At 37.0% G+C, this 25,625-nt stretch overlaps 1 protein-coding gene across 1 annotated transcript in view; it reads left to right on the top strand.

Moving 5' to 3' along the window:
• Window positions 1-23,996, top strand: part of DTWD2 (DTW domain containing 2) — a 97,454-nt gene extending 73,458 nt beyond the window's left edge. Inside the window, exons 5-6 of the mRNA XM_080572935.1 lie at window positions 15,418-15,546; window positions 20,341-23,996. Of these exons, the coding sequence (XP_080429061.1) occupies window positions 15,418-15,546; window positions 20,341-20,511 (300 nt within the window). The 3' untranslated portion in view covers window positions 20,512-23,996. The remainder of the gene's footprint in view (window positions 1-15,417; window positions 15,547-20,340) is intronic.
• Window positions 23,997-25,625: the final 1,629 nt, after the last annotated feature.

Raw genomic sequence — 25,625 nt, forward strand, 5'->3', positions numbered from 1 at the left:
GAATTGTCTAGGTTGGAAGAGACCTCCAAGATCACCTAGTCCAACCTCTGACCTAACACTAACAAGTCCTCCACTAAACCATATCACTAAGTTCAACATCTAAACGTCTCTCAAAGACCTCCAGGGATGGTGCCTGAACCACTTCCCTGGGCAGCCCATTCCAATGCCTAACAACCCTTTCAGTAAAGAAGTTTTTCCTAATATCCAACCTAAACCTCCACTGGCACAACTTTAGCCCATTCCCCCTTGTCCTGTCACCAGACACGTAGGAGGATAGACCAACCTCTACCTCGCTACAGCCTCCTTTAAGGTAACTGTAGAGAGCGATAAGGTCGCCCCTGGGCCTCCTCTTCTCCAGGCTGAACAAGCCCAGCTCCCTCAGCCGCTCCTCGTAAGACTTGTTCTCCAGACCCCTCACCAGCTTCGTTGCCCTTCTCTGGATTCTCTCGAGCACGTCCATGTCCTCCTTGTAGCGAGGGGCCCAAAACTGAACACAGTACTCAAGGTGCGGCCTCACCAGAGCCGAGTACAGGGGGACAATGACTTCCCTAGACCTGCTGGCCACACTGCTTCTTATACAAGCCAGGGTGCAGGAGACTGATAGCAGTCTCCTCTCTTCTTCCAGCTTCAGTGTGGTCTCTTTTTTTGTCTCCTCTCTCCTCCTACTCTGTTCCTTTTTGTCCTTTTTTCCCCTCCTTTTACTACCCTTTGTTAAACATGTTATTGTGCTACAAGATCCTTTGCTTTGTTCACACATGCTGCATGCTTGGCTGATGGGCACAATGGTAGGTCCCCTGCAGATCCAGCTGGAACAGCTGTGTATGGCACAGCTTTTTAAGCATCATCAAAGCTTAAATAGATGTCCTATCAGTTCTACTCTCCGTACAGGCAGTGGGAATGGACATGTAAGCAGTGTGCAATGCATTCAGTGAAGCTCCCCTCCTTGCTCGTGTAGAACTCCAAAACCTGAAAGCATCACAGTGGTTTTATTGACTGTATGCATTCTGATCTCCACCCCTTGTTAATGTGGAACAAGATACAGTATTTAACATTTCAACAACACCCCTTTTATTTACAAAACCTGCATTCAAAACATTATAGCTACTTGAATATTCATCAAACACAGTTTCCACACTGTGGCCCTTGAGGGTGTTTGAATGGGGTTCCCTCCTTTGTGGGAACAGCAGGATCAATCCATTGCTCCACGTATCCCTCCATCAGCTGACCCCAAATGCTTCTTTTCCTACAGAGGACAGCATTTATAAATGTCAAAAGCCCCAGGACTCTGCTTTCTGGCATTGTCAGTGGTATCCCACCAGCTCCGGTTTCCCAGCATCTCCATAGCCATTACAGAGGCCTCTCTCTGGGGCAATAGCTGTGGACCTCCCTCATTCCTGTAATTTCACTCTGAGAGAAGGACCGTTGAGTGATCATGCCCCAGCAGACTGATGTAACTGGATTAGTCTGTATGGGCTCAGTTAATTTACTATTAATACTTACTAATTAATTATTGCTTACTAATTAATTAATATTTACTACTGTTAATTTACTATTAGTTTCCTCTGTTTTCATGTCAGGTGTCCTGTTCCTGCTCTCTGACAGCTCCCACCTCCGCAGCCCAGGCAGCTCTGAGTACAGGTTCCCACAGAGCTCCAGCACTGCTAGCTGCTGATTCCAGTTTGCACTGAGCACTCACTAGCTGTCTGTGTTACACCAGCAAAGTCTGTTGGTTGGACTCCTCAGTTCTGCTCAGTGGTCCTGGTCTGCCTCTAGTGCTGGTCCAGGCCACCATGGCATGGGCTTGAAGGAAGACCTGGGTATTGTGGACGTGTCTGCAACCAGCTGTATCTGGCACAGGTACACCTTCTCCCACCAAGGTCTGCCCTCCAGCTACGAAAACCCTGACAATCAATGTCCAGTTGACATTGGCAAATGCACAGGTTCTAGGTCTGAATCTCTGTGCTGTGACTCACCTTCTAGGGACTCCCAGATGGACTTAGAAATGTGCTGGGAGCATGCAAGGGTATTCCTCTTTTCCATAAGAGAAATGGGAAGGTGTCTTCCTGACTTCATGACACTGCTCCAGGCAACCAGGGCAGTAATGGCTCTGAGAAGACAAGTGTAATAGGTGGCAAGCTGTGGAGTATGAGGTTTTCACTTTGAAATAGGGTGTTCTAAGTCATCAGTGTTGGCTGCACAAAACAGACAACAGGTTTCTCTCAAAGAGGGCAAGGTTTTTAGGTCCAAAGAAGATGAGTTTATGGAGCCCCTGTTGCTGAAGACGCCGTTTTGCTGAAGCACTTTCCACTCATTTAAACAACAACAAAGCAAGGTTTTTATGATGTGTTTCAAGGAGTGATGGGCTGTTAGTTCAAGCATCCTAGCCAAATTCTTCCACAGTAATTAAACATTCTCTAAAACTCAGTTTCCCTCATTTTTCCAACTGAATTTCATTGTTACACAACTTTATGGTCTTGAAATGAACTGTATAATGAACTAGAAAAGACGGTGACCTACTGGTAGGTGAGGTAAATGCTACCATATGCTTTCTTTTTTAATTATTGTTTTTTCCTGCCAGTTACTCATATTTATACGAGGTCTTAGGAATCCTGTGATAAAAGGTACTTTGCAAATGTGTAGTCTTAAAACTCTTAAAACTTTCAAGAAGCTCCACATTTACAGGCAGATGGTGGTTTTAAGTGAAGTCCTTCAGGGAAGTTTGTTTAGGAACTTGTTTGGGGCAGTAAGCCCAAAAGTTTCAAGGTATCACACAAATATTCATACTTGGCACTGCCTGTATAAAAGTATAATTCCTGCTGAGTTTATTTAATCCCTTCTGCTTTGCCTTTGTGCAAAATTCTTACTTCATGCACAGGATAGGCACAGTCCACTAAATGTGCTTCAGTTTCCAAACAATATGGTCAGCTTGTTAAGAATGCTTACTGATAATCTAAACTGCCCTAGTACTAAAAAAAATCTTCAAAATACTTCATCTTCTTTAATAGAAAGGAAAGTTTTACCAAAGGTGTTAATAATGACAGAAAGTTATGATCTTTGACCTCATAAACAGGTTAGTTAAAGCCATTGCTGCCACTTTACAGTCGGTGTGTTGCATTCTAAAGAGGCCCTAAAAGTTTGAAGCATCAAGGCTATATGTTACCTTGAACTGCAGTCAATGAAAGAGAATTTTAACAATGTATGGGGCTGGAGGAACTCTTTCTTTTTTTTAGCTTTTGAGAAACATGGCCCAAAATGTGTTTTACAATTTGGAAAACAGTGTGATGAAGTATTTATGAAGCACTTGTGCATTTCTGTTTCTTCCACATATTTGCTAACCATCTTGTAATGTACTTGGACAGTTATGAACACAAACTGCTACTTAAGTTTCTAGAGTTTTGATCTTTCACCAAAGTCAGTCACATAAACATCTGCTGTAAGAATTTATTGGCAATTTACCCTGTTACTCACATCAAAACTTCATGCATGTGTGAACAGCACTTACTAGATGAACTTCACCATTTCTGTGCTGCCTCTGCTGATTGAGCATGGGCTCGCAAATACTTCAGAGAGCCTGAGAGTATGTCTTATCAAACAGCTTGCTTGAAGTGCTCTCATTGTAGGGACTCTTCTGAAGAACGTTCTCTTCTGTAAGAGAAATGATGCTCAGATGATTGGCAGAACCTCACTCACTGTTGTGCTGTGTCAGCAGAAAGGGTGGCGCTGCACTAATAGTGGGAAAGCAAGGTGAGGGATCTTTGTTCAAACAAGCTGACACAAAAGAGTTACTAATTTCAAACAAACAAAAAATAAAATAAAATAATCCTTCTAGGTATCCATCTCTTTTTCAGCTCTGGTGTTGAGATAGTTGCCACTGGACTTGCTTGCTTGTAGAAGCCTATAGGAAAGAAAGGAGAGATAAATGATATACAGAAAATGATAAAAAGCTATCTTGTTTAATGTGAAGTGTATGGCAGGTAGAAGAAAAAGCATAAGTGTCAACAGGTGTAAGACATAGAAATGTAGTTGTCAGGGACTTTGGACAGCACTTCAAGTTGCAGCAATGCTGTAATTATCAACGCAAAATTGGCAGCATATGCAGTTGAGCAGAAGTTGAACTTCATTCTGTTACTTTCCAGTAATGATGGGTAAAGCGTTGAAAGAGTTGATAGATGAACTGTAATGGCTACAGATGTGTGAGTAGATGTATTGATGCACTTTTTAAAATGCAGTGTTGTTAGTAGTCTGGTCTGTTGTTATGTTTAGATAATAAAGTTTTATTTGTGGATCTCCTGTTTTCAAGCCTAGAGGATTAAATAAGGGATAGCAGTCTGTTAGTGAAAGAATGTCCAAAGAGCAGGAGAATTTCTGTGCCTGGGCTAGCAGCTGTTCTGAAATGTAATCTGCCATGTAGATAAACCCCTCCCAGAGGAGGTTATCAACTACCTCCTAATACAGTTAGTGCTCACAGACGTGGGTGTAATACAGATTAAGATGTACAGGCAATTGTCTGAACACCTTGAGAGAGGATTATGTGTAATGTAAACATTTAAGTGTAAGAAAATCCATTCACATGCATACAGAAAACATACAGAATTAGAGTAAAAGACAGCAAGAATAATTATCATCATCTGTCTGCACCTTAGTTTATTCCTTTTCTGATGTTCACTTTCTAGATTATTTTTATAAAGTGACCTATTCAGTTTGCTCAGGACATACAGAGAAAAAAAAAAAAAAAAAGGTCTTTTATCCTCAACAGCTATGGGACTTGGCAAGTGAATATATGAGAATCAATTGAAAAACAATGCCAGGTAGTAAATACATTTTATTACAGTCTGTTCCTGTCCTTTATCTTTCTGTTTTCCTATCTCTGTTTTGGTTTGTCGCCATTTTCAGTTTGCATGAGAAAGAGATTAAATAGCAAATTTTGCATAGAACCTAAGAAAATGGTCTATGCCCAGTTTAATTATGCAAGGAAAAGGGTTAAGGTGGTAAATAAGGGGTGCAGGTGGGCAGGAGGCTGATCAGAACCCAAGGCAATGGAGGCCAGTCAACAACAGGTTCATGAGTTGCTAACTCCTTGGTGCTTTGGTTTTGGTTTTAGTTGGGTTTGGTTCTTTTACCTGTAAATGTGCTTTTAGGGGGGAGGGAAGGTGTACTATTTGTGTGGAGTCTGTGTATTTGTAGCTCTGATGCTCTGTATTTCTGTATATCCATTTATACAGAGGGTTATGCATTCAGTTGTGCATCCTACTACTAATGGGAGAAAATACCTTGTTTCCACTCACTTGTTCTATAAACATTTTTGCTTAAGTCTGTGTGATTTTACTAATAGTCTCATAGAAGACAGTCACTTGTATCTGGAAACTTGGATAATACATTTTTGTTTCTGATTTATGTTGGTGTTTTTGAAATGTTTAATTTTTGAAGTTGCAAGAAAACTTGTTTTCATTAAATAAGCATCTTCCTACTGAATGATGACTTCAATGATAAAGAAAAAATAGTTAAAATATGCTATATATTCTGAAATGTTTGAGTGTGTTTAGGTTTTAGCTGCTATCTCATTTCAACTGAAACATTCAAGAAATATTTTTGAACTCTAAAGAACAACGTGTTTTATGCTAGGACTGGCTGAAACTGACGTTTGAGAGACTGACATCAGTGGGTGAGAACTGAGAATTACCTTGGGTCAAGTTTCTTTTCATTCATATAGAGATATGATGCTGAGCAATCACCAGGAGTCTGTCCTTCTGACATTTAGGTTAATTTGAATTACATTTGTCCACTTTGACATTTTTCTGTTCATAAGTATGTATTTATTGCCTCAATACAGTGACATTTCCTTTGTGACTGAAAGATCTCAGTTAATTTGTCAGATGTCTGTAGGCTATGCTATTTTCATTCTTGAATTGTGGGCAGAAACTTTGCTTTTAAATTATTTCTTTGTACTTTCTTTTGTAATTACTGTTAAACTCTTTGCTTCTGTTTCATATCTATAGAACTGAATAGTACTGCTGCTAGAAAAATTCAGAAGCAGTTGCCAGTTTTGTACTATTGTGCACATACTGAAGTTCTTGTGGTATATGAACGCTTTGTAAAAAGTAAGCTAGAAATACTTTTCATTTTGATTGAGCTTGCTTTCAAAAAGAAAACTATCTAATTAATTGAAAGATTTTTTTTCTTTTAATCTTTCTTTACTTGCTCCCTTCTGTCCCCACCAAAGTTCTCAAGAGCTCCTTCCACTGCTTTTTCTTCCTTAAAACGAAGGTCTTACTACTATTTAACACATTTTAAGTAAAAAGAAACCAGAGAAATCAAAAGTAATTAGTAGGTTCCAAAGAACAAAGTCGTTGTGTTGATGCTACTTTATGACACTAAGGTATTTAATTTCCCTTTTCAATTTTCTGATATTTGCAGGTAATTAAAGTTAAATAGCTGTGACAATACACGTAATTAAATTTGCTTTCTACATTTCATGACCCCATTCTCTAGATCTGTACTCTGCTCACTGACTGAATTTACTTGCAGCACTTTCCTGTTGTATTAATTATTAAAAGAATAGTGCTGCATAAAATATTGATCTGTTGCCTGACATTCATTTTTGAAATGTAAGCAAAGCAAGAGAGATATTACCAAAAATACTTTCTGGATCTTTCCTTTCCCTAAATACAAAACCACAATGAATGGAAATGAACTAAGAATGCGTAGGCATTTTATGAAGTGCCAAGCATGCCCCGTAAAACTCACATTTAAATATAATTACTTTTACATAACATAATGTCACTATTAAATTATATCATTCCTTAGGTATAGGTAAAAACATGCAGTTTCAGAAGCTGAGATCAAGGCCAGATGGTACTTCAATTATCTGTAGACAGAATTTTGTCTAAATATCACTAGGTCAGTCCTATCCTCTGTTTTGTCTTAGCTGTGAGACTTTTCCTTTCATTACAATTTCTCTATGTTAGCTGTTAATTTTATGTTAGCCATTTGGGTTAACCTAATGATACGTTCTCTTACAAGAATTTGATCCTTTGGATTAGAACTTTAGCCTGTCTGCACTAGAATTTTATTTCAGTTATGTATGTTAACTGAAGACCATACTGTTTTGCTTTCTTTAAGAATAAGGGCTTCTTTATGATTTTTTAAATGTTTGTAAAATATTCAAGCTTATAAATATTCATTAAAGAATCACAGCAAAAATAGTGAAGGGAACCCTGATTTCTTTTGTCCCCATATGTAAGAAAGAATGGCATAATTAGCTTGCTTTTTTCTCCTTGCCTCTCCCATAGCTTCTTAAAAAATCACACACATACACAAATGAAGAAGGAAAATACTCTTTCTTTTCTCATTTCAGAGCAGCACTTACTGTTTCCCATTTGTCTCCAGATTCTCCATCTGCCTTCTAAGTGCTTTACAACATTGGCTACAGCTAGAGAACTTGGAGCTCAGAAAAAAAAATGTGACTTGCCTAAATTGTCACTATGGTTTAGTGAGTATTTCATGACATCTAAACCAATGTCTTGTCTTTCTGAGCAGGATTCATGTGTACAGACGGAGGCTGACACTTACCTGTCACTGTTAGCAGCCTGTGGTTCTGACATCTTAGAAAATGCTGTTCTAGATAACTTCCACCCATTAAAATTTTTAATTAATTTGGTAGTTCCTGTTCCTCTTGTAGTAAGTTAGAAACTTTGTGCAGAACAGTGATATTAAAGAGAATACTTTCTTTTTTACATACCTCCTGCTTACATGTCATTTTTAGAAAGTAGGCCAGAACATCTTGTCTGCTTCTATGAAAAAGGAATCCCTCAGGTAAGCATAGTTTTTTGTTTTGTTTTGTTTTGTTTTTTGGTGTGGACACTTAGTTCTTACTGTACATTTTCCATGCATGGTGCAAGTGATGACAGACATTTTGGGAAATTGTTTGAAACATTAGGATTCTGTGATTTTACCCTTTCCATATTGTATGCAATGGTAAGGCCTCAAAATATGCAGATGGGCATAAGCAGCTCTTGAAACAGCTTTAAAAAACATTGTTTATTTTGCTGGTACTTCTAAACTACTAAAATATGCAGGTGTCTCGACTACCTTATTTGAGAATCTAAAGAGGAAGCAATTTTATTTGATTTTTCCAATATGCGACAAGTACTAAACTGTTGGATTCTCTTGGCTCCTCTGAGAATTTGCTCAAAATTTGAGTTGTTATGAAAACTCTAATGACAGGTAAAGAACACTTCAGAAATGATTGGATAGGCCAGAAGGACCTGTTGCAAATAGTTTTATAAAGCAAATGAGATGTTAAGGAGGCCACTAGCAGGTCTTGTGTATTTTTATGTAGCTCTTTGATTTTGTAGTGAATTAAAGAGAGAATTATTCAGGGTAAGGAATTTGTTGGACTATTAGTTGTTGGACTTTCTCAAAGCAATCTGCATATGTGGTACTAAATATTTTGAATTACCTTTTTTTTATTCAAGAAAATTATGTTTTAAAAATTGAATTTTACAGAATTCATACAGAATACTATGTAAAGATGATAAATATGGATATATGGATTAAATTACAGATATATTTTAAAAAGTGAGATATCTATTTTGGTTGCTATTTTTTAACTTTTAAAAGTATTTAGAAGGTATTTTAACTATTTAATGAATGGAACTTTTTTGTTCAAGTATCAAATGCTATAGTCTTTACACAAACTCTACTACAAAGTAGAAATCATGCTACGTGGGAAACTTGTCTTTTGCAGATAAATTATGCCATCTGTAAGGGTTTATTTTTGTTTGTTTGTTTACAACTTTTTTTTTTTTAATTTTTTATTCTGTTCATCACAATATGTAGATGTAGAACTTAGTGGCATGGCTTAGTGGTGGACTTGTCAGTACTAGGTTAAAGGTTGGACTAGATGACCTTAGAGGTCTTTTCCAGCCTGAATGAATGTGTGTTCTGTGATTCTATGATTTACCTTATTTTTTAAAAATGTGGAATATGTGATGTTATCTTTTAAGGTCATAAGAGCTTTGGATTTATTCTGATTTCTTTTTAAAGGCAGTCTTTTCTTTGTGGATTCATTGCTTCCTTGCCCATGTCTTGGAAAGACCTGCTCAGGAAAGACTTCCTATTGAACAAATTTGCCTGAAGTGTTACAGGAGCACTCTAAAAACCTTCAATTTTGCAGGGATCTTGTGGAAAAAGACAATGTGTACACTTGTGCTTTTTTCTTTTTTGCCACATTTCTTTTTTTTTTCATTCAAAATTTTCTGTAGTTATGTAGTGTACGAATCTCTGTCTATGAAGGGCACGTTCCTTTTGCAGTTTAATTTCCTTTCTGCCAGTCAAATATAAAAGTGAAAGCAAGGCACACAGTAAAGAAATATTCTGTACAATCTTAATTATCTCCATCAAAAAGATATTTAAAAAGAAACGTCAGAATATTGCAAAACACAGAAAACATTTTCTTGAGAATGTACTTATAAGATTCTCAAATATTTTGATTAATATCAAATTACAGCACATTTATTTTCTTTCAGACTTCTGTATACAGTAACAGGAAAGAGATATAATGAAATCCAGAGATGCTGGTTTTAAAAGAGGTGTCATTGGACATAGTCAAGGAACAAAGAGACAACTTGTAGGATTATATTCAGATGATGAGCATTAGGTCACTCAATGAGTAGCTCTAGTGATTTTTTTTTGGACCATTTATCTTTTGTGTACAGTGCCCCACCGGACTAACATTTTGATTCTTAAATTGTTTGGGTTGCAGAAGCAAAGTAAAGGCATTCTTGAAAGTGCCTAGAAATATAATGCATTTTCATATGTTAGCCACATATTTAATGACCTTGGAAAGAAATTCAGGTACTTTTTATAAGGGCGTAAGAAGGTTTCTGTTTTTGACCCGTGAAAGACTGAAAGAGAATTGCAATTCTTCATTTGGGTTCTTGAGTACAGGAAGAAAGGAGAATGGGTTGACAGAAAGTTTTGCAGCCGTATTGTTCTGTTCAGCAGAAGCAGTTCTGCCTCTCTGCGAAAGAGAGTGTTTACCTGTCACAGCAGCAGTGAGATATCCCAAGGCTTGTTGTAGTGATAAAACTCTTGAGTGTAACCTGAAGTTATAAATTGCCTGAGAGGAAAGTTACCCAAGGAGAGTGATTTTGGGGGGTCATTGGGTATTGTCCAGGAAAATGTGGAAAATATCTTGTCATTTCATAGAAATTGAACAAATTGCTTTTCCTAAAGTTTACCTGAAAGTCATAATGCAATCTGTGATTTGTTTCAGCAGTTTACATGGAACGTACACAGGAACGTCATGGATATGTCTAAATATTCAATGAAAAGACATGCAGAGTGGGTAGAGGTTTTTGTGACATCCATTTACTTTTTCAGGCTATCCATTTGTGACAGTTTCATGGCAGTTATTCCCTGCAGTACTTGGAAACAGTGCTCTTAAGATGTCACTTTAAATTAAAGCCAAGATTTTGAACAAAATTACTTATTTATATTCCTGATCTAAATTTTAGTGGCAAGCTGAGGCTAACTTTGTTCAGGATGTTTTCTCTGTCACGAAGGTAACTTTATTTAACTGTTTGAGTTTTCTGTGCTTTAATACGTGCAATATTTTGCGTTGGCTTGCAGGTAGAAGGTACTTGTACCAACTGGAGTGAAAGATGATCTTCCCCATGCCTGACTCCCTTTTCTGTTAGAAGTTGTCTGTGAAGTAGCACACAGACAATGCTTTTCCTCTTCAGTACCCTTAATTTTTTTTTTCCTAGTTTCTAGAATGATGGGCAAGATGGTGGGATGTGTTTGTAGTCTCTCTTTTTCTGTGATTTTGGAGTTCCTTTCAAAAGAAAATGTTGTTTTTTTCCTTTTTTTTCCCACTTCATTTTTTTCCTGGAAGGTAATTATTAAAATAGCAGCATGTATGAATAGTAAACAGTGCCTATGTAAAACAGGATAACTGATGGTACTTGCTTGCATCCTTCTTTTAGAGTTGAGCAAATTAATTCCCAAACAGAAATCCAGATTTTAGAATTTCTGTTAACACAAGTAAGGGAGGAGGGACTTCAAAATAAGTGCCAGGATTTTCCTTGAAGCCACAGTAGCATGTATTCTTCTTCTTGCTTTGACATGCCTATAGTCTAGTTGCTGCAAATGACAGAGAAAACCAAAAACTGCTGAAAGTGTGTGTCTGTGAGATGGGTGTACTAACTTTGTAGCTTATCTTTGTTCTTTGGGATGTGCTGTTTTCCAAACATGTTTATGCATAATGCTGTATTCTCTTTGGAGACTAAATCTGGTAACAATAATGATTAAGAAACTGGCATAGAAAAGGTGAAAAGATAAGGAAATTGACATTAAGGAGAGAACTGAGTTAAAGCTTCCTGCAAGATCTCCAGTCCTAATTTTTAAAATAAGAGCAGAAATCAATTGCCTGACTTAACTGACTTAATTTTTGAAAATTTCAAACAGCTGCCTTGACCATATCAAGGCAACATTTTTGCTTCCATCAGTTCTCAACAGCTAAACTGGATCAGAGGGGTGTTTTTTGCCTGGGACATCTCCAAAGAGGGAAGAAAAACGCAGCCCTCAGAAATTCTGAAGGACCACTATTTTTACTACAGAGTTCAAATACTCTGTAAATGCTCAAAGGCTCTAGCATTTGCTAAGAGTATGTTGGCAGAGAAGCCTGTGTTTATTAAATTAGTGTAACAGTGTGTAAGAATTGCTGACATGTGGGTTTCTGGAAAGCCTAGGTCTTAAGTTACACATAGAAAACTCTATTGTATGTGTTGCTTTATGCTTCTGATGGCTTGAAAATTAAGTCCCCAAACTCTCTTGGACTTACAAAAAGCGTAGATACCCTAATTTCAATGTTTTGGCTAAACTCCAGTGAGTAATTGCATTCAGCTTATCTAAATTCCCCTCTCTAGTTTGAATTGATTGAGTTAGTCTCCATTTTCTGTCTTATGCTATTTATTTTGGTGAGTGGTGTTAAATGGGCTGCTGTTTCTTCAACCTGATGTTGCTGTGTGTTGTTAATAACTGAAAATATTCCAAAGTATAGATATAGTTTGCAAATTACTTTGACTAGCTAAAAGAAATTAATTATTGTACCAATATATCTTCAAGATTTTATAGGTAAATGGTTATAAAATACCACGATTCTTTTTTGAAATGGTGTAAAGCTGTTTATTTACACTCATTGTGAGATTTTGGTGTGTAATGCTGGAGTCAGATAATCCAATTTTGTTTACATTAACTTTGAAGGTGCATTTCTTTAATTTAGAAGTAATCTTGCTCATTTGAGATACATGGGTAACAGACAAAGGATTAATCTGTCTAGATAGTGGAGAATTTTTGATGAGATTGTTACAATACCCTACCTGAAGTGGCATTGGGTGCTATTAATTGAACTCCACAAAAGGCAAGGGAAGTTTTAGACTTTTTGGCTGAAAGTAGTAACATCGTCCTCGTCCCCAACCACATTCAAGAAGAGAAAATGTTTTGTGTATTTAGGCATTTTTTCTTCAACAAAATATTCTTCCCATATGAAATATGTATTGATTCATTCATTTTGATGCCTGTGTTGTTTTGGCTTTGTCTTACCATTCAGTTTATTCTCAAAGTTGGTAAATAAACCTCCTTTGTGTGTTTTATTCATTCAGTGAGTGTACCTACTTTGAGTCATTCAGTTAATGCATCCAATTTGAGATGAACAATAAGGCTACCCTAGCGTATTTCAGATGATGTTTCTGTGACTAAGGATCTCTTAGTTAGATATCATGCCTCTTTGGAGTTAAGAGAAGGTAAAATGCATGTTTGTTGAAAGAAGCCGAAGAGATGAACTTTAGGAGGGAGTTGTCCTCGCAATACATTCTTCCTCCAGTCTCCACCACTGTGCTGTCTGTCTGTGGTATTTTCATCTCACCCCTGTGAATTTGTCATTTTTCAGGAAAATGGATTAGGACCAATAGTTTCCATCTTCTCATTCTCCCCCCCAAAAAAAAGAACAGAGAATCTGGTTGCTATTAGAAATACAAATTTGCCTTTTGTACAATGTCAGCTGTTTGAAATCTGTTCTTATAGACTTTTGGACTCCACAGTGTAAGGTAGAGTGCAGGCTGCATTTCTTCCATAAAAGTTGTTTTGCAATCATAAATAATCATTTTCTCTCTGGAATACTGATGATCTTAAAAGTATTTCAACATAAGCAATATGCAATAAAGTATAGAAACTACCAGATAGAACTTTTCCCAGGCAGCTCCTACAAAGAAAAAAAAAAAAGCCTTTAGGCATTGTTGATCACGCCTAAAGAGGGGGAAGCCAATGCATCTTCAGTTAGTTGATGAGGTGATTTCTCTCAGTCTCTGTAGAAATACTCTGTGGAGATTTTGCTTGTCTGGTGTTGAGGAAAATAAGGGTAGGCATTTGGTCTGCTGCTCAGGCTACATCCTGGAGCAGAAGGGTGTTGTTTGGATTTACCCTGTTTTTTAATACCTGTCTAGGAAGTTCTGAGAAGGGACTAAAAGCTCTCTTCGGTACAGAGCTGCGTGTAATTGCAATAAACTAGATTTCCTAATACGTCATGATGGAGATCCTTACATGGTCCCAGAAGGGGAATGTAAACACAAAGCAAACCTTGAGGGACAAATGAAGATATTAATTTGCCAAATTTTCATTTGCTTTTGCTTTTCATTTTTCACACTGAGGTCCAAATTCTACATTTTCTACCTGTTCTTCTAAATGTTTATCCCTGTTTGATTTTTCAATACTGCAACAAATTGAAGGAAGTAGTTGATAAACACTAGTATGTATCTCTGAAAATGATCTCTCCAAGCTACCTAAACAGTCCTTGCTAGAAACTTTTAAAACATTCTGAAACATCCACATTTTTGTCCTTCAAACACATCTGGTAAGAAGACCAGAATTTAAAAAATCAAAACCAAAAGAGTTTCCTCTGATAAACAAGTTAGGACCTTTTGTCTCTGAGATACGTTTTTCTATTTTCCTGTATTTGAGTATATTAAGCTTTTATAGCTACCTTGTTTGGCCTTTCCAGAATGGCTTTGCTCTTTTTTATTTTTTTTCTTTCTCTCTCTCTCTTTTTTTTTTTTTTTTTCTCCCATTAAATTGAGGTCAGTTAGAATTTGATCTAATTCATTCAAGGTTGTTCAGCAGCTCAGATGTTCCCTTTTATATACGAGGTGTCTTGAACTTTTAAGAATGGGTAATTGCATGTGAAAGAGATGATGGAAAATGACTAAAATAAAAACAAAAATGGGAAAAGTGAAGAGGGTAAAGTGAGAAATGCTGAAAAACCTCTGGCAAGCAGGATGGAGGCAAATATCACAATATAGTGACAGTCAATCATTTTCCAGACAAGAAGGAAAAATAAAGATAGTTTTTAGGATGAAATTCAAAAAGGAAATGAATTGACTTGCATGTTTATAATAATCCCATAGGGTTTGTTGCATCATACTATATATATATTTCAAAATAAACTGATGTTTTATTAAGAACAGTGATAATGCTGATAAAACATTAACTTGTATGGTAAATTATATTTTAAACTTATTTCTTTATATTTTCATAGAAAGAATAGTGTCTGAATTTTCTTACAAAGTCTAATTATGTAAATTCTGTGATATTTAAACAGCTGTGTAGAAATGCAATAAAAGCTTTTGTGCTGATAAAACAGACAATGTACTGGTTGAATTACATTTCTTCTTCTGAAAAACCTTTAACTTATAAGGTGGTTATTACTTGAGGCAGAGCAAATAAATCCATTTCAAACACAATTTAGGTAAGCAAAGAGTTCTAATAAGTTACCTAAAAAATTATATGAATAAATGTAGTTTCTAAAAGTCTTTCATTCAGAACATGACAACTTCTAACCAGTGGAAATAATGTCAATGGCTGTTCAGAGTCATTATATACTATGATGTGTGTGTATAGGTTACTGTCTAGGCTCGTGTGTGTTTAGATCGTGCAATAAAACAAGCATGTGTAAATAGTTTTGTTTTATTTTTGTTATAGGATGTTTATGGGAACTGAAATTGGTTGCAAAAATTTCTTTGTTTTGAGGGATTTTTCTGGTGAAAAGCACAGAAGAGTAACAACTTACTCGTACTGTACAACCTCTATTTCTCTGAGTCTTTCTCTAGCAAACAATTGTATTTTCTTTAGATGTTTGTACAGTAACAAATGTGCAGTTCTTGCCTCTGATGGTGACTCATAGGTTACATAGCATTATACATAGCAGTAGCATATCGTTGCTTACTGGGAGAAAAAGCATCAGAAAAGTTAGAAGGCAATTAACCACAGAGGAGAAGGGGCTTTGTTTTGCTTAATATTGGGAAGAAGTATCTTGTTTGCTGTATCGACGAGATTATTTTAGTAGAGTTTGCTATTTTTCAGGTGCAGTTAAAAACCAACATTTCAAGTCAATATGTAATTCGTACGCAGCCAACAAACACCTGTCTCTCTACACTTGAATGTGCAGCTGTTGCTCTTACTATTATGGAAAAAAATAAGAATATACAGGAGGTACGTACATAATTTTAAATACTTGAGTTTTTAAATGGTGGCACAGAATTTTTTGTTCTATCCCATAATAGAATTAAATTGTTCTTTTCCACAAAAAAAAAAAAAAAAAAAAAAAAAGAAAAAGTTGTCTTTTCCGGAAAAATTCAGGGATAAAAATCTTGCCTTGATGATGTTAAAAGTACCAACTAGTGTCAGATCATCTCCTGAATGTATTTGGTGCTGGAACATACATCTTGGATGAATGCAGAATTTATCTTACAGATCACTTTTGCCTTTGGTAATGCTCCATTTTGTATTTGGAGTAGTATGTTACTGAAAATAACTCATATCCTCAATTCCATACCAGGGATCTTCTACTGGAGCTTAGGTGAAAAAAGAAAGTGTACGGCTGCTAGAAGGAGGGTCAGGTGACGAGGAAGGAATACAGGGATGCTGATCGTGTTTGTAGGGAGATAATTTGTGTGGCCAAAGCCCAACTAGAGTTGAAGCTGGCCGTGTCTGTGGGAGATAATAAAAAAGGTTTTTTTAGATATGTGAACAGAAAAAGGAGAACCAAAGAAAACATAGGTCCACTACTTGATGGGGAAGGTCTCCTCACAGACAATGACTTAGGCAAAGCAGAGACAATGCCTTATTCGCCTCTGTCTTCAACACTGGTGATGGGCTTTGGGACCCAGGGTGCCCTGAGCTGGAGGACCATGATGGTGGGAATGACAAACTCCCAACCGACCCTGAACGTGTGTGGGATTTCCTGCTCCACCTGGATCCATACAAGTCCATGGGTCCGGATGGGATTCATCCCACGGTGCTTAAAGAGCTGGCAGACGTCATCGCGGGACCTCTCTCAATTATTTTTGAATGATCTTGGGAATCTGGAGAGGTCCCATTGGACTGGAAGCTGGCAAATGTTGTGCCAATTTTCAAGAAGTTTAAGAAAGAAGACCCTAGCAATTACAGGCCTGTCAGTCTCACGTCAGTGCCTGGTAAAATTATGGAAAGGATAATCCTTGAAGTTATTGAAGCGCACCTGGGGGGACAATGCAGTCATTGGTCCCAGCCAACATGGGTTCACGAGGGGTAGGTCCTGCCTAACAAATTTGATTTCCTTTTATGATAAGATCACCCATCTAGTCGATCAAGGGAAACCAGCTAATGTGATCTTTTTGGACTTCAGCAAAGCTTTTGACACGGTTTCCCATAGGATCTTACTGGACAAAATGTCCAGCATACAACTGAACAAAAACATAATACGGTGGGTGAGCAATTGGCTGACGGGCAGGGCTCAAAGGGTTATGGTAAATGGGGCCACATCTGGCTGGCAGATGGTCACTAGTGGGGTCTCTCAAGGCTCCATTTTAGGACCAGTCCTCTTCAATGTTTTTATAAATGATTTGGATGTAGGACTAGAAGGTGTTTTGAGCAAATTTGCTGATGACACCAAACTTGGAGGAGTTGTGGACTCGGCTGAGGGTGGAAAGGCCTTGCAGAGAGATCTGGACAGGTTGGAGAGCTGGGCGATCACCAGCCACATGAAGTTTAACAAGAGCAAGTGCTGGGTCCTACACCTGGGACGGGGCAACCCTGGCTATACGTACAGACTGGGCAACGAGACGCTGGAGAACAGCTCCGCAGAGAAGGATCTGGGGGTTGTGGTTGACAGCAAGTTGAGTATGAGCCGGCAGTGTGCCCTGGCAGCCAGGAGGGCCAACCGTACCCTGGGATGCATCAAGCACGGCATTGCTAGTCGGTCGAGGGAAGTGATTGTCCTGCTCTACTCTGCGCTGGTGCGGCCTCACCTCGAGTACTGTGTGCAGTTCTGGGCACCACAGTACAAAAAGGACATTAAACTGTTGGAGAGTGTCCAGAGGAGGGCAATGAAGATGGTGAAGGGCCTAGAGGGGAAGACATATGAGGAGCGGCTGAGGTCACTGGGCCTGTTCAGCCTGGAGAAAAGGAGGCTAAGGGGGGACCTCATCACGGTCTACAACTTCCTCGTGAGGGGGAGTGGAGAGGCAGGTGACCTATTCTCTGTAATCACCAGTGATAGGACCCGCGGGAATGGTGTTAAGCTGAGGCAGGGGAAGTTTAGGCTAGACATCGAGAAGAGTTTCTTCACAGAGAGGGTGGTCGCACACTGGAACAGGCTCTCCAGTGAAGTAGTCACTGCACCAAGCCTGTCTGAATTAAAGAAGTGATCGGACTGTGCACTTAGTCACATGGTCTAAACTTTTGGGTAGACCTGTGCGGTGCTAGGAGTTGGACTTGATGATCCTTATGGGTCCCTTCCAACTCGGGATATTCTATGATTCCTATTTTTTTTTCCTCCCCTTTTTCTTTTCTTACTTTGTCTAGTGCTTTCCCTGGCACTTCAACTTTTACAAATTTTCACTGTGCTGTCATGAGGTTACTTTGTATCAAAATTCCCTTTTGTGCAGTGCAGTCTTCAGTTTTATTTTTCTCAAGATTTGAGTTCCATTTTTCTTGTACTTGTTACTCAGTCTCCCTTCTTCCCTCTTATTTTTCTCCTTTTTGTTTGTTCTTTCTCCCTATTATATTCTCATCCTGTACTAATTTCTTGCACACTTCTTCCTGTAATTTGAAATTTATTGAGAAGGGTGACTCAGGTGCTCTTCATCCATACATTACATATTTTTAAAAATTGATCTATAAGGCACTACATATATGCTGTTCTGACAAAGCTGAGGATTTAGTCCTAAACAGAAGTACTATTGTGTATACTGTAGATGCATGTGATGCATAGAGGCACTGTTGTAGTTATCTTTTCCTGTGTTTTTCTAACTTTCTAATTTTTTTGGGGGGGCATGAGGGGGAGGTATTTCTTGGAAAATTATTGGATTTTATGTTTTTCTAATGTTCTAATTTTTGGAAGCTCTTAAAATTTGGAAACTTGAGAATTTAAAAAATAACTTTGGATAGAATTTGTTGAAAAAGAAAAAAAAATGTTTTGGTTTGAGACAGATAATTAAGTATTTTACTGCATGGAAAATAGTAAGTTTTCCTCTGCAAAAGCTAGACTGCAGAGATGATTTGAATACCCTCTCACAGCTAGCTTGGAGATAAAGTGCTTTTGTAAGCCTGTCCCACTGACCTCCAGCACTTCTGTAGCCATGGAATGCAACACCCTGGCTTATGTCTTCCTGCCAGTCAGCTCACAACTCTTAGGTGTCATTCATGGAATTTGGGACTTAACAGTGCTTGAGTTTAAGTTTATCCCAGGTCAAAGAATACTAATTAGACATTATCCTTTTCCTTGCAACTTGTGATCCCTCTAGTCTGTGATGAAAGAGATTACGTCCTTTTTATAATCATTTGTTGTTGATATTAGTAATATCATTTAATAAGCCTTTTGAAATAGACCTAAAAGTAAATCCCAAACATAGATACTGTAATCTGATTATGTGCCCAAAATGTAGTACAGAAGGAGCCATGAAAGGAGATTTAAAGCTCAGTTGTGTTTTTGCTATGTTCTAGTGTCCACCCTGAGGTGTTTATATCCCTCTTCATCAGATAATGAATATTTTGATACCTGACCTCTGTTTACTGAAAATGGTTCACAGGTCAAAAGTTGTTTGCAAAATTGACATGGTATAGAATACACCATCATCGTGTCAACCTCTGTGACACTAAAGAGTCACCTCAACTTTCAGTCAGTTGCCTTTAGAATCAAGCTAGAACAAAATGCATGGCTGCAGAAGTTAAACCCAAGGAAAAATGAGAAATACTGAAATTAAAGTGGGTTTTGCATATTTCTTTTTTCCTGTAGTGTGCTGGGACAATGTTGACATATTTTTCCTTCATTAGGATTCCTGTTTTTTACAGACCAAGGGTGGATATTTCCTTAATGTCTACAATTCATGGTCTTGTATTGTTTTATCTCAGCCACGCAGAATTTGGCCCAACCTACTTGTCGCAGACAAGATTAGCAGTTTCTCAAAGGTGCTTCTATGAGTTTTCCAGTAGCCAAGAGCTTTATAAACATTAGTGAACTTTTTTATAATCTCTGTGACTTAAGTGAGTACTATAACATATAAGATGGCAAATTGAAGTCCAGAGCAATGGAAGTTAAAGATGAGTGCCTAATTTGGTGCCAAAAGTAAGTCACTTGATTTTTTTATGTGCTCAAAATAGTCACATTTTACATGATAGAAACTCAGTTCCTGCTGACTGCACTTACATTTATGATTTTTACACATCTGCACGTATGGCCCCATGATACTGAGCCAGGCAACCAGAAAATGAAGAACCCACAGTTAGTAACCACTTGAGTTAAATAAGTGGCTTCGTTAATCCTACATAATTTCACTGGGCAGAGGCAGGAATGCAATCCAGTCTCCAGGGTAGCAGTCCAGCTACCTTGATCATGAGACCCTCCCCTCTTTCTAAAACCCTGCTTCAAGTTATTCTGTTGTTCTGCAACCACAAACAGTTTAGTTAGTTACTTATTTTATTACTGTCTGTTGGCTGAGTCACCCTGATGATTGTAGTCTATTTCTAACATCAGGCTAAAACCATGGCTTAGAGTAATGTAGCTGGTACTGAAGACGGCACTGACTGTGTCTGAGGAAGAAGTAAGGAATGATGGTATGTGGATTTGACATGTCTCTTATTCATCTGTGTCCTCTGTGGCTCCAAAGGTTCTATCTATGTCATATTTTATAAGCATTTTAAAGTAGTTCTTGAATACAAAACCTCAGATAAATGATGTCTCCAAGGTGGCTTACTAAAAGTCTTCTTTTTTTGTCTCCTTTGCCCCACCCTTCCGTCTTTCTGCAGACTATACTCCGTCCACTTCAAGCTTTATGCTCTTTCCAGCTTCAGCATGGTGCCCAGATCCATCACAGCAAGGAGCATCTTCTCAAGAATGGCTTGTATGACAAGCCAATGCCAAAGAATAAGCGCAAACTCAGAAGAATGGAGCTCTTGGTGAATAATGTAAAAATATAGGTAAACTGTACCTGCAGTATAGTGGGATTTATTTGCAGCTAGCAAATGAATATTAATCTGGATTTAATCCAGACAGATTCCCATACTGTAATAAAACAACTTCTAGGCCCTTCATAGTCCAGAGTTTATCTACCAGTATGACAAACAGCAGTGGACAAACTTTTTCGTTTTGCAGTAGGCCAGATGTCTTTGTTCAGATGATAGAAGATCATTCTCATTTCCTGTAGAAAAGGAGAAAATTCTGAGCATAATTTAGAGTTATATTATCTCTTGGGTGAATAGTATGATCCTCAATAATACTGGATAAATTTACTTTGAAGAAGCTTTTATGAGTACGAAAATAAGAAGAATGTCAATGTAATCGAATGCTGGGGCTTCACTGTTTAGAAGTATATTGAATTTCTGCTATTTTAATTTCAATATATAATTACAATAGGTTTTCAAACTGTAATTCCTTATGTTATTTAGTTCTCCTGAGCATAAGGCATGCTATTTGTATAGTTCTTTTGACTTTGAGATTTTTATTTCTTCCATTATTAGAATTCCTTTTTGTAATTGTATGTAACATTTTACAATGCAGTCAGGTTCAGTTTTTATCTTAGTCATAGCTATTTAAATTAAGCTCATATATATATATATATATTTACCTGAACACTTCTGATTTAAAAAAATAGAAATAAAAAAGATGTGGAGAAATCATTTTGGAATTATAATTCAGGTACTTTTTTATTATTATTTTTTTTTTAGCAAAACCAGTTTTTCTTCAGAAAGGGATGAAGGGGACATTTTATGCATAGGACCAGCAAGATAACAAGATATATCATATCCATACCCTTACATAAAATTGCTATGACAGTTAAGGGATTAAATAAACCCAGTGTAGACAGCACATTCAGAAGTATGATGCAATGATAAATGTTTATTTTTAGGTACAACCTACTAACATGTTTACAGATCCATTAGATTTATGTGGGTTCTTTAGTTCTTCTCTTTTAACTGTGATACAAAATGTATTTCTTTCTAATGTGAATTGCTACAAACAGAAGGATTGGGTATTTTTTAGAAGCTTTGTGAATTAATGTTTTATGATCTAGAGAAAAAAAAAGATGAAATAAAGGTTTTGATGTTCCTTTCTTCTTGTTTATATATTTCTCCATCATGAAACTGATGAAAATGCTTAATATTTGTCTTCACTGTCTATTCCACTCAAGATAACAACATGGATCAAATTGGGTACTAATTAGTCTTTGACCAGATAAAGACATTTTGTCTTTAAGTTATGAACAGCAAATAAGGAAACTATTGAATTGGTCTGTAAACACTGCTCATCAGTTTATTAACTGAAAACATTTCTGCAATTAACAAGAGAGGTCAAAATTAGGTCAGAGATTAGCTAAGAAGTTCTGGTTAACCCTACGCTAATAGTGACCTTTTGTTTAGGAATGGATTAACGATTTAATTTGTCTGGCTAAGCTAGTTTATATATATATATATATGGTTTATATAACCTTGTCCTCTTCTGGTTGAGATAAATGCTGTATTTGTCACTAATATCAGTAAACCTGAATTAGTTTTGACAAATCTGAAGCAAAACAGTCTCAAGTGACTAATGGTAGTGTAGATGTACTCTTCACTGGAATGGAGAAAGGGTATGTTTATTCTGGTAGCAAAGCATACTGCAGAAGTCTCCAGCCTAGCCTGGAGTCTGAACTTGCTGTCTTGTGCAACTCGTGTGTGCAGTCTTTTGTGTGACGCTCCCTCTAGTTTTGGGGTTGGCATTGCTCCTGCTGGTCTGTGAATCTGTTTCCCCCATGCTCTGGGATCCAAGCATTACTAAAAGAAATGGCGTTATCAGTTAGGATTTATTTTTAATGTAATTTTTATGTATATGGATGATGTTCACATTTAACACTGCATATTAATTTGGTTTACCTTGTTTTAGACTCATTTAGAACAATAATGTATCTTTTGATAAATATTGTGAAGATTATTTTAGTAAACAAAACTCTAAATGTGTCTTTCGGCAGAATGTGAGCTTATATTATGCAGAACAGAAAGGCATTTGTTTTCCTGCCTGGGATTCACAGACATCTGTAAAATGCCTTGGAATTACAGGATCAGAGAAATAGTTGTCCTAATTGAGTTATAATCCTGCATGAAATACTCTTGTGTATACAATCTGTGGATTCAGAGTTTTCATGTTTTTCAGCAAAGGACAAATTCCACACAGCTTAGTTTTTACTTTTGTTGATTCGTCTTATTCTTCTAATTTTGCTCCTGTGGTTAACAGGATTTGTGGGATCTAATGCTGGATACATGGAAGGCTTTAATTGCTAATTTCCTATGTTGTAGTACTGTACTAGGTCAATCACTATGTGGCAGTTGCTGAAGAAATTAAAAACAATTCACTGAAAACCTCCAGGCATTTTATTTTTTAAGATTTTTTTGTATATCCCATTGCATCTCTAATAGAGTGATCATTTAGGTGCAGCACAGCAATCATATGAAGTTCAATTTCAGATTTGTTTGAAGCTGTTAAACACATAATACTTATACTTTTTTTTTTTTTTACTTTTTTTTGGTAGAACTTGTCTGGCTTTAAAAATATATGCTGAAGAAAAATTTAAGGGTAAGAGTTTAGAAAGTTTCATTTCAAGTGTTCTGGATTCAGAATTTTCAGAATTTACCTCTAAATATATTGCCTCAAAGAATCAGGTACTCCACAGTTCAAAGTCTTTTGAGGGAAGTTGTGCTTGATGAAGCAGCACTCTTCGCAGGCAATTTCATTAGAATGAGTTTAATGTGCAGTTTTATTTTTTTGCTGCAATGGTCAATCTGTTTAGTTTTTTCGTACCAAAAGATAAATGAGTCAAAACCACCAGTCTAACAAGATATTGATTAAGAAGCAAGGAATACATTTGCTTCTAATGTTTGTTTCTTTGTCCTTGTCCACTTTATGTTTCCAAATATTACTTATCAGAATGAAATCTGCCTTGTATGTTCCACTATGTCATGCTTTGGGGAACCTTTGACATGGATAGTAGGCTTTTGAACATGTGTATAAGTTTTGCAAAAGCGTGCACTGTTAAATCTGTGTGTTTTCATAATCCGCAAGATGAGGTTTGTTGAAGAAAAAGGCAAAGCTGGAAATCTTTCAAATTAAGAACATAAGAAAAACCTTATGTTTAGAAGGCTTTCAAATTAACAGGTTCAAATTTCTTAATCTCAGATTAAGAGATGCCCAGGACAAAAATAAATTTTCTGGAATATGGTGGTACCATATTATTAAGAAATTACCTGTTGATTAATTTTCCTTTAAATAAATGCAAAACTTTTCAAGTGACTTAAAAATTGGTAAAAAATATTTTAAGGCTAGGGGTTTCCTTCTCATCTATTGTATTAGAATAAAAAACTGCGTATGTTGCATTATTTTCTACAACTTTCCTGCTGATTTTGAAATTTAATTAAAAGCTGAACTTTTAAACAGAGTAGTAGTTCATGCTTTACTCTTGAGGTTTGTGTTTGTTATGTCAATATATGGGAATATACATAAATTATATACTTGTTTTTGCTTCGAAGCTATGGAAGATCTAATTTGCTGTGTTCATTTGCTGCTGTGTCTCTACATAATTGAATGCTTGCGTATACTGATATCACAAGAATGTATACCAAATCTTTTGTTGTGCCTTTTTAGCACCTTTCGTTCAGTTAATGAATAGACGTGTTTTTTCTGTGCTATTTGAAGAAAGGGGTTCCTTTGCTGTCCATTAAAAACTGCATCAAGATTAAATTTCTTTGGCAGTATCCTTCAAGCATTTCAGTTTTAGTGCTCTCTTCTCTCTTTCTGCAGTAGCGACTGACTCCTGTTTGCTACCCCACAAACACACACGCCTTCCCATACTCTAGCACCCCCAAAATGATGCATCTCCAGCTCAGTGGCCTACCAGCAGTTATGACCTGAACATGCTGTATCACCCATACCCTTTCCTTCACCAGATTCTTCTATTCAAGTGGAAAAAAAAAAAAAAAAAAAAAAGAAAGCTGGTTCTCTTCTTATCTTCTCCCTACTATAAAATGTGTGTTTTAGGAAGTTCCACGTGCCTGCAGCTACCAGATTTGTTGCTTGTATCCCTTGTCACAATCCCTCCAAAGACCTAGCACTTCATGTCTTGAGTGTTTCTTCTTATGTAGTGGGGGACAGATGGCAGGGAAGTGAAGAGGGGAGAAAGGAGGGAAAAGACTGTGTTTTAAGAAATTGGTTAGGGGACTTAAATAAAAGTTGCTTCTATTGTAAGGTATAGCTGGTATAAAGCTTGATACATGTCACTGTGGCTTGGTGTTTGCTTAATATGAGGATGTTCCTAACAGTTTGTCTTGTTTGCAGAGCATATCCCAAGACAGCTTCTTTGTTTTACTGTTATAAGATGCACTAAAGACTTTGGACTCCTTTATATTTTATAAAAGAGGCCAATTATTTTTTCTACATGAGAAGGTACTCACTAAGCAACAGAAAAAAATGCTGTACCTATGTGGCTGCAATGCTTGCAGCACAATTAGTTATAGCTGAGGCTGATGCATGTGCCCCTCTTGGTCTGGGTGGATTGTGTTTGCCTGCATATTGCAAATCTTCTGTCATGGATGTAAGAGGCAGCAGATGCTCAGTTGGAAGTGGCTTTGAACTGTTCTCTCTGCCCGTGTAAGAAATAATTAAAAACCTCAGTAGATGTAACAGACCATATGCTATGCTGTGGCCTACTGTGTCTGTAAGGACAGGTAACAAGTTTTAGCTCTTATATCTGAACTGAAACTGGGACCTTATCTGGCATATAAATACTTCAACCAAAGAGCGTTATTTGGGCTCGAATGCCAGGATATAGCCTCAATAAAGATGTGCATCAAAGAGTATATACCAGTGACTTCAAGCACATTGAGTCAAATCTTATCGTTTGTGTGTTAGTGGAACAGAGCAATTGCAAATATTTGGCAAATCATTCTATTTACAAATGTAAATATAGATCATATATTTATTATATGAATATAAACGTAGTTATAAATTATCAACAGCTTTTAAGTAGCTTATAAAAATAAAATTAACTTTCTATTAAAAAAAAGTC

The sequence above is a fragment of the Anser brachyrhynchus genome, assembly GCF_964034855.1.
Source record: "Anser brachyrhynchus genome assembly, chromosome: Z".
NCBI lineage: Eukaryota > Metazoa > Chordata > Aves > Anseriformes > Anatidae > Anser > Anser brachyrhynchus.